Below are 10,128 nucleotides of genomic sequence, written 5' to 3' on the forward strand. Positions count from 1 at the left end.
TGCAGCTGTTCATCATTACTTCACTTTACTGCAAATTCTCTTTTTTTCTTCTCTCCTGTGCCCTCTCCCTTTTGTCACCCCATTCTTCCCTCTCTCCCTTCCTTCCATTTCCTCCCCCCATTCCCCCAATCTATTCCCTCTCTCTCTACCCTCTCTCTCTCTTCCCTCCCTCCCATTCCCAGGTGATCCTGAACCCCACCACCAACGGACCCAAGCAGGCCGAGCTGCACAAGATGGTGGTGTCAAAGAACAGTCAGGACTCAGAGCTGAAGATCAAACTAGCCGTCCGCATGGACAAACCCCCCAACATGAAGCACAGCGGGTAAGAACTCTACTACCCAGTCATACTGAGGGTATGAACCACACTACCCAGTCATACTGAGGGTATGAACCACACTACCCAGTCATACTGAGGGTATGAACCACACTACCCAGTCATACTGAGGGTATGAACCACACTACCCAGTCATACTGAGGGTATGGACCCCACTACCCAGTTCATACTGAGGGTATGGACCACACTACCCAGTTCATACTGAGGGTATGGACCACACTACCAGTTCATACTGAGGGTATGGACCACATTACCCAGTTCATACTGAGGGTATGGACCACACTACCCAGTTCATACTGAGGGTATGGACCACACTACCCAGTTCATACTGAGGGTATGGACCACACTACCCAGTTCATACTGAGGGTATGGACCACACTACCCAGTTCATACTGAGGGTATGGACCACACTACCCAGTTCATGCTGAGGGTATGGACCACACTACCCAGTTCATACTGAGGGTATGGACCACACTACCCAGTTCATACTGAGGGTATGGACCACACTACCCAGTTCATACTGAGGGTATGGACCACACTACCCAGTTCATACTGAGGGTATGGACCACACTACCCAGTCATACTGAGGGTATGGACCACACTACCCAGTCATACTGAGGGTATGGACCACACTACCCAGTCATACTGAGGGTATGGACCACACTACCCAGTCATACTGAGGGTATGGACCACATTACCCAGTTCATGCTGAGGGTATGGACCCCACTACCCAGTTCATACTGAGGGTATGGACCACACTACCCAGTTCATACTGAGGGTATGGACCACACTACCCAGTCATACTGAGGGTATGGACCACACTACCCAGTTCATACTGAGGGTATGGACCACACTACCCAGTCATACTGAGGGTATGGACCACACTACCCAGTTCATACTGAGGGTATGGACCACACTACCCAGTTCATACTGAGGGTATGGACCACACTACCCAGTTCATGCTCAGGGTATGGACCACACTACCCAGTTCATGCTGAGGGTATGGACCACACTACCCAGTTCATGCTGAGGGTATGTACCACACTACCCAGTTCATACTGAGGGTATGGACCACACTACCCAGTTCATACTGAGGGTATGGACCATAGAGTTGTCCCTAACTCCCGGCCCAGCCTGCAAATCAGCTCCAAGTGATTTTAATTTTGGAAATCTGTTCCAAATTATTCCCACACATAATAGATACAGTATGTGTCATCTTATACACATGTAAATGTTATGTAAACTTAGGGCACTAAAGCGGCCTTTCTACTGACTCTGAAAAACACCAAAGAAAGATGCCCAGGGTCCCTGCTCATCTGTGTGAACGTGCCTAAGGTATGTTGAACGTGCCCTAATGTCCATAGTGTGAGACGCCTAAGACAGCACTACAGGGAGACAGGACGGACACTGCTCGTCCACCTGCACAGGATTGGTACATCCAAACAACTTGCGGGACAAGTACAGGATGGAAACAGCTGCCCGAGTTACACCAGGAACACACAAACCCTCCATCAGTGCTCAGACTGTCCACAATAGGCTGAGAGAGGCTGGACTGAGGGCTTGTAGGCCTGTTGTAAGGCAGGTCCTCAACAGACCTCACCGGCAACAACGTCGCCTATGGGCACAAACCCACCGTCGCTGGACCAGACAAGACTGGCAAAAAGTGCTCTTCACTGACGAGTCGCGGTTTTGTCTCACCAGGGGTGATAGTCTGATTTTTGTTTATCGTGGAAGGAATGAGTGTTACACCGAGGCCTGTACTCTGGAGCGGGATAGATTTGGAGGTGGAGGGCCCGTCATGGTCTGGGGCGCTGTGTTACTAGCATCATCGGACTGAGCTTGTTGCAGGTGTTCTGTGCATGATTTCCTGCAAGACAGGTATGTCAGTGTTCTGCCATGGCCAGCGAAGATCCCGGATCTCAATCCCATTGAGCATGTCTGCGACCTGTTGGATCAGAGGGTGAGGGCTAGGGCCATTCCCCCCAGAAATGTCTTGCAGGTGCATTGGTGGAAGAGTGGGGTAACCTCTCACAGTAAGAACTGGCAAATCTGGTGCAGTCCATGAGGAGGAGATGCACTGCAGCACTTAATACAGCTGGTGGCCACACCAGATACTGACGGTTACTTTTGATTTTGACCCCCTTTGTTCAGAGACATATGCTGAGGATAATTTCTGTCGGTAATAAAGCCCTTTTGTTGGGAAAAACGTATTCTGATTGTCAGGGCCTGGCTGCCAAGTGGCTGCACCCCTGCCCAGTCATGTGAATCTTTGAAATTGTTACATTTACCTGGCCTAGAGTTTACTAGGACATGTTTTGTATGGGATATGTGTGTTTTTCTCCCATTGCATCATAAGATCTGATGAAAAACAGCAAAGTGACTCATGCACGTGTCAAACTCATTCCTCGGGGGGCTGAGTGTCTGGGTTTTCACTCCTCCCTTGTTCTTGATTTATGAATTAAGGTCACTGATTAGTAAGAAAAACCACTAAACAGCAGACACTTGGCCCTCCAGGAAGGGTTAGACTGTAATAAAAACTGTTTTAAGAACGAGGCAAAGAAATGATAGCAGTGCCCCCTAGTGGTGACTGACAGATTGAGAGAAGGAAACGGAGAGAGAGAAAGATGATGAGCTAAGCTTAGAAAAGCAGAGGCATGGACAACTACTGTCTGTCAGTAAGCAGACATAACAGTTGGTATATGAGGTGTGTGTGTGTGTGTGTGTGTGTGTGTGTGTGTGTTAAAGTAATTCTGCCTTGTCTATTGGACAGGAATCCATTATTTGAGGTACATGTTGATGTAATTGGATTTATTTCATGTTGGGCCTCCTTTGCTCCAGCAGATGGCAGCCCAGACCCATTTTTAAACCCAATGACATTCATTCATGCCATCAGTCAAATCAGTGGAGTACCAAGACAGGTCTTAGTGAGGTCACTTCATAACTAGGACTTAGTGAAGAGACACCGGGTGCTGAGACACCGGGTGCTGAGTGAAGCGTGTGTTTGCATGTGCACACGTGCCTGTGTGTGCAGGTATGCGTGCACGTGTGTGTCTGTGTCAGTCTGTCTGCAGGATGGTAGGCTACCCCTAATTGGCTAGTGTCTCTTCAGAAGTTTAATACCATCTCAGGTGACCCTTCGAGTACCAAGGAGGACACTACCGTGTACTGTGTGTTTATATGTATATACTGAACAAAAATATAAACACAACATGCAACAATTTCAATGATTTTACTGAGTTACAGTTCATATAAGGAGATCATTCAATTTAAATAATTAAATTAGGCCCTAATCTATGGATTTCACATTAGTGGGCAGGAGCGCAGCTATGGGTGGGCCTGGGAGGACGTAGGCCCACCCCTTTGGAGACTGGCCCACCCACTGGGGAGCAAGGCCCAGCTTCTTGATATGCCACACCTGTCAGGTGGACAGATTATCTTGGCAAAGGAGAAATGCTCACTAACAGGGATGTAAACAAATTTGTGCACAAAATGTTAGTAAAATAAGCTTTTTGTGCGTATTTAAGATTTCTGGGATATTTTATTTCAGCTCATGAACCATGGGACCAACACTTTACTTGTTGCATTTATATTCTTGTTCATGTATGTATGTACAGTGGGGCAAAAAAGTATTTAGTCAGCCACCAATTGTGCAAGTTCTCCCACTTAAAAAGATGAGAGGCCTGTAATTTTCATCATGGGTACACTTCAACTATGAAGTCAACTAAATCCAGAAAATCACATTGTAGGATTTTTAATGAATTTATTTGCAAATTATGGTGGAAAATAAGTATTTGGTCACCTACAAGCAAGTAAGATTTCTGGCTCTCACAGACCTGTAACTTCTTTTTCTTTGTCCTCCACTCGTTACCTGTATTAATGGCACCTGTTTGAACTTGTTATCAGTATAAAAGACACCTGTCCACAACCTCAAACAGTCACACTCCAAACTCCACTATGACCAAGACCAAAGAGCTGTCAAAGGAGTCCAGAAACAAAATTGTAGACCTGCACCAGGCTGGGAAGACTGAATCTGCAATAGGTAAGCAGCTTGGTTTGAAGAAATCAACTGTGGGAGAAATTATTAGGAAATGGAAGACATACAAGACCACTGATAATCTCCCTCGATCTGGGGCTTCACGCAAGATCTCACCCCGTGAGGTCAAAATGATCACAAGAATGGTGAGCAAAAATCCCAGAACCACACAGGGGGACCTAGTGAATGACCTGCAGAGAGCTGGGACCAAAGTAACAAAGCCTACCATCAGTAACACACTACGCCGCTAGGGACTCAAATCTTGCAGTGCCAGACGTGTCCCCCTGCTTAAGCCAGTACATGTCCAGGCCCGTTTGAAATTTGCTAGAGAGCATTTGGATGATCCAGAAGAAGTTTGGGAGAATGTCATATGGTCAGATGAAACCAAAATATAATTTTTTGGTAAAAACTCAACTCGTCGTGTTTGGAGGACAAAGAATGCTGAGTTGCATCCAAAGAACACCATACCTACTGTGAAGCATGGGGGTGGAAACCTCATGCTTTGGGGCTGTTTTTCTGCAAAGGGACCAGGACGACTGATCCGTGTAAAGGAAAGAAGGAATGGGGCTATGTATCGTGAGATTTTGAGTGAAAACCTCCTTCCATCAGCAAGGGCATTGAAGATGAAACGTGTCTGGGTCTTTCAGCATGACAATGATCCCAAACACACCGCCCGGGCAACGAAGGAGTGGCTTCGTAAGAAGCATTTCAAGGTCCTGGAGTGGCCTAGCCAGTCTCCAAATCTTAACCCCATAGAAAATCTTTGGAGGGAGTTGAAAGTCTGTGTTGCCCAGCAACAGCCCCAAAACATCACTGCTCTAGAGGAGATCTGCATGGAGGAATGGGCCAAAATACCAGCAACAGTGTGTGAAAACCTTGTGAAGACTTACAGAAAACTTTTGACCTCTGTCATTGCCAACAAAGGGTATATAACAAAGTATTGAGAAACTTTTGTTATTGACCAAATACTTATTTTCCACCATAATTTGCAAATAAATTCATTAAAAATCCTACGATGTGAATTTCTGGATTTTGTTTTTTCTTATTTTGTCTGTCATAGTTGAAGTGTACCTACGATGAAAATTACAGGCCTCATCTTTTTAAGTGGGAGAACTTGCACAATTGGTGGCTGACTAAATACTTTTTTTGCCCCACTGTATGTATGTATGTATGTATGTATGTAATGTAATGTTATGTTATGTATGTATCACACACACACACAAGCTGACATCGTTTCACAGCAACACAATTATAATCAAAGTCATGGACAAGCATTTGGCGAAACACTGTCAATTTCAAATTCAGACATGGTCTTATACACATGAATTAAAAACACGTTCACAAGCATGCATATTCCACATCAACATGTAACCCCCCCCCACACACACACACACACAGGGGCGGACTGAGAACAAAAATTGGCCCTGGCATGTCTAACACACCGGCCCATTATGAAATAATTACCTTTTGCTCAGAAAACCCAAGTTAGACAGGCCCACTAGGCAAAAAATTAACCAGCCCATCTGGCATTTTCATGAAATGCACATACACACATCAACACACTAGGCACACTTGAGGACTGTCCATTTTAGGAATGAAGAAAGAAAGTGAGCAAAGCAGGAAAAGGGAGAGAGAGAGACCAGGAAGAAAAGTAGATAGACAGACTGACTGACAGAGAGAGATGGAGAGGTTGGATTTTCAGGTTGAACGCTTCTCCATTAAAAGCAGCCATCTGTTGATGGGAGCTGAAAAGGCAAAGAGAAGAGGGAGCTCTCAGCTCTCCCAAAGACTGCAATCTGCCAACCCCTCCCCCCACAAAGAGGGGAGGAGGAGGGAAAGAGATGAGCAAGAGAGAGAAAAGGCACAGGGTAGATTCCTTTTCAGCTCTCCCAAAGACTGTAATCTGCCACCACCACCAACCCCTGGGAGGAGGGAGGGAGGGAGGGAGGCAGTTAAAGAGAGTGGGAGATAAGCAAGAGCGAGAAGAGGTTCTGTCTCAGCTCTCACGAAGACTGAAAGACTGCAATCTGCCACCAGGGGATAGATGAGGTGTATTGTCTATTTACAGATGATCTGGTGCTTCTGTCCCCAACCAAGAAGGACTACAGCAGCACCTTGATCTTAATGCATGCAGAGCAGAATTAGTAATATACCCGCTAATTATCAAAATACACATAAAGCTGTTAAATTCTACAACCGCCTAAAAGGAAATGATGCCCACATATTCCATCACAAAGCCCTCACCTGCAGAGAGATGAACCTAGAGAAGAGTCCCCTCAGCCAGCTGGTTCAATGGCTCTGTTCACAAACACAAATAGACTCCACAGAGCCCCAGGACAGCAACACAATTAGACCCAACCAAATCATGAGAAAACAAAACTTATTTTCAATGTGTCAAGTAATTTATTTAACACAGCAAACTGGAATGCTATTTGGCCCTAAACAGAGAGTACACCGTGGCAGAATACCTGACCACTGTGACTGACCCAAAATTAAGGAAAGCTTTTAGTATGTACAGACTCAGTGAGCATAGCCTTGCTATTGAGAAAGGCCGCCTTAGGCAAACCTGGCTCTCAGGAGAAGACAGGCTATGTGCACACTGTCCACAAAATTAGGTGGAAACTGAGCTGCACTTCCTAACCTTCCTCCCCCTACACGTCTCCCTCCCATCTCTCTCTCCCTCCCTCCCCATCTCTCTCTCCCTGTCCCACGCTCTCTCTCTTGCGCCCTCCCCGTCTCGCGCTCTCTCTCTCTCCCTCAACGTCGCTCGCTCTCTCTCCCTCCCCGTCTCGTTCACTCTCTCTCTCGCTCTCTCCCTCACCTTCTCTAGCGCTCTCTCCCTCACCTTCTCTAGCGCTCTCTCCCTCACCTTCTCTAGCGCTCTCTCCCTCACCTTCTCTTGCTTTCTCTCCCTCCTCGTCTCTCGCTCTCTCTTCCTCCCCGTCTCGCGCGCTCTCTCCCTCCCCGTCTCGCTCTCTCTCCCTCCCCGTCTCGTTCTCTCTCCCTCCCCGTCTCGTTCTCTCTCCCTCCCCGTCTCGTTCTCTCTCTCCCTCCCCGTCTCGTTCTCTCTCTCCCTCCCCTTCTCGCTCGCCCTCTCCCTCCCAGTCTCGCTCGCTCTCTCCCTCCCCGTCTTGCTCTCTCTCTCCCTCCCTGTCTCGCTCTCCCCGTCTCGCTCTCTCTCTCCCTCAACGTCGCGCTCTCTCTCCCTCCCCGTCTCGCTCTCTCTCCCTCCCCGTCTTGCTCTCTCTCCCTTCCCGTCTTGCTCTCCCTGTCTCGCTCTCTCTCTCCCTCCCCGTCTCGCTCTCTCTCTCCCTCCCCGTCTCGCTCTCTCTCTCCCTCAACGTCGCGCTCTCTCTCTCCCTCAACGTCGCGCTCTCTCTCTCCCTCAACGTCGCTCTCTCTCTCCCTCAACGTCGCTCTCTCTCTCCCTCAACGTCGCTCTCTCTCTCCCTCAACGTCGCTCGCTCTCTCCCTCCCCGTCTCGCACGCTCTCTCCCTCCCCGTCTCGCACGCTCTCTCCCTCCCCGTCTCGCTCGCTCTCTCCCTCCCCGTCTCGCTCTCTCTCGCTCTCCCTCCCCGTCTCGCTCTCTCCCTCCCTCAACGTCGCTCTCTCTCTCCCTCAACGTCGCTCTCTCTCTCCCTCCCCGTCTCGCTCTCTCTCTCCCTCCCCGTCTCGCTCTCTCTCTCCCTCCCCGTCTCGCTCTCTCTCTCCCTCCCCGTCTCGCTCTCTCTCTCCCTCCCCGTCTCGCTCTCTCTCTCCCTCCCCGTCTCGCTCTCTCTCTCCCTCCCCGTCTCGCTCTCTCTCTCCCTCCCCGTCTCGCTCTCTCTCTCCCTCCCCGTCTCGCTCTCTCTCTCCCTCCCCGTCTCGCTCTCTCTCTCCCTCCCCGTCTCGCTCTCTCTCTCCCTCCCCGTCTCGCTCTCTCTCTCCCTCCCCGTCTCGCTCTCTCTCTCCCTCCCCGTCTCGCTCTCTCTCTCCCTCCCCGTCTCGCTCTCTCTCTCCCTCCCCGTCTCGCTCTCTCTCTCCCTCCCCGTCTCGCTCTCTCTCTCCCTCCCCGTCTCGCTCTCTCTCTCTCTCTCCGTCTCGCTCTCTCTCTCTCTCTCCATCTCGCTCTTTCTCTCTCTCTCCCGCCCCGTCTCGCTCTCTCTCTCTCCCTCCCCGTCTCGCTCTCTCTCTCTCCCTCCCCGTCTCGCTCTCTCTCTCCCTCCCCGTCTCGCTCTCTCTCTCCCTCCCCGTCTCGCTCTCTCTCTCCCTCCCCGTCTCGCTCTCTCTCTCCCTTCCCGTCTCGCTCTCTCTCTCCCTTCCCGTCTCGCTCTCTCTCGCTCTACCTCCCCGTCTCGCTCTCTCTCGCTCTCCCTCCCCGTCTCGCTCTCTCTCTCTCTCCCTCCCCGTCTCGCTCTCTCTCTCTCCCTCCCCGTCTCGCTCTCTCTCTCTCCCTCCCCGTCTCGCGCTCTCTCTCTCCCTCCCCGTCTCGCGCTCTCTCTCTCTCTCTCTCCCTCCCCGTCTCGCGCTCTCTCTCTCTCTCCCTCCCTCCCCGTCTCGCGCTCTCTCTCTCTCTCCCTCCCCGTCTCGCGCTCTCTCTCTCTCTCTCTCCCTCCCCGTCTCGCGCTCTCTCTCTCTCTCTCTCCCTCCCCGTCTCGCGCTCTCTCTCTCTCTCTCTCTCCCTCCCCGTCTCGCGCTCTCTCTCTCTCTCTCTCCCTCCCCGTCTCGCGCTCTCTCTCTCTCTCCCTCCCCGTCTCGCTCTCTCTCTCTCTCCCTCCCCGTCTCGCGCTCTCTCTCTCTCCCTCCCCGTCTCGCTCTCTCTCTCTCTCTCTCTCTCTCTCCCTCCCCGTCTCGCTCTCTCTCTCTCTCTCTCTCTCTCCCTCCCCGTCTCGCTCTCCCTCCCCGTCTCGCTCTCTCTCTCTCCCGTCTCGCTCTCTCTCTCTCTCTCTCTCCCTCCCCGTCTCGCTCTCTCTCTCTCTCTCTCTCTCTCTCTCCCTCCCCGTCTCGCTCTCTCTCTCTCTCCCTCCCCGTCTCGCTCTCTCTCTCTCTCCCTCCCCGTCTCGCTCTCTCTCTCTCTCCCTCCCCGTCTCGCTCTCTCTCTCTCTCTCTCTCTCCCTCCCCGTCTCGCTCTCTCTCTCTCTCCCTCCCCGTCTCGCTCTCTCTCTCTCTCTCTCCCGCCCCGTCTCGCTCTCTCTCTCTCTCCCTCCCCGTCTCGCTCTCTCTCTCTCTCCCTCCCCGTCTCGCTCTCTCTCTCTCTCCCTCCCCGTCTCGCTCTCTCTCTCTCTCCCTCCCCGTCTCGCGCTCTCTCTCTCTCTCTCCCTCCCCGTCTCGCGCTCTCTCTCTCTCTCTCTCTCTCCCTCCCCGTCTCGCGCTCTCTCTCTCTCTCTCTCCCTCCCTCCCCGTCTCACGCTCTCTCTCTCTCTCCCTCCCTCCCCGTCTCGCTCTCTCTCTCTCCCTCCCCGTCTCGCTCTCTCTCTCTCTCCCTCCCCGTCTCGCGCTCTCTCTCTCTCCCTCCCCGTCTCGCTCTCTCTCTCTCTCCCTCCCCGTCTCGCGCTCTCTCTCTCTCTCTCTCCCTCCCCGTCTCGCGCTCTCTCTCTCTCTCTTTCCCTCCCCCTCTCGCTCTCCCTCCCCGTCTCGCTCTCTCTCGCTCTCCTCCCCGTCTCGCTCTCTCTCGCTCTCCTCCCCGTCTCGCTCTCTCTCGCTCTCCTCCCCGTCTCGCTCTCCCTCCCCGTCTCGCTCTCTCTCGCTCTCCCTCCCCGTCTCGCTCTCTCTCGCTCTCCC

The 10,128-nt window shown here is 51.7% G+C and overlaps 1 protein-coding gene across 21 annotated transcripts in view; it reads left to right on the plus strand.

The window, feature by feature from the left end:
• The window catches only part of cadps2 (calcium dependent secretion activator 2), a 268,319-nt gene that overhangs the window by 102,993 nt on the left and 155,198 nt on the right, over positions 1 to 10,128 (plus strand). For all 21 annotated transcript variants that reach the window (XR_016495113.1, XR_016495114.1, XM_090231185.1 and 18 more), the window contains exon 8: positions 183 to 322. Coding sequence is in view for 19 of the 21 variants with exons in the window: in XM_090231185.1 (XP_090087311.1) it covers positions 183 to 322 (140 nt within the window). In the remaining 2 variants the exon portion in view is untranslated. The remainder of the gene's footprint in view (positions 1 to 182; positions 323 to 10,128) is intronic.

This window comes from Oncorhynchus mykiss, chromosome 4 (assembly GCF_057628025.1).
Source record: "Oncorhynchus mykiss isolate SJ-2025 chromosome 4, ASM5762802v1, whole genome shotgun sequence".
In the NCBI taxonomy this organism is placed as follows: domain Eukaryota; kingdom Metazoa; phylum Chordata; class Actinopteri; order Salmoniformes; family Salmonidae; genus Oncorhynchus; species Oncorhynchus mykiss.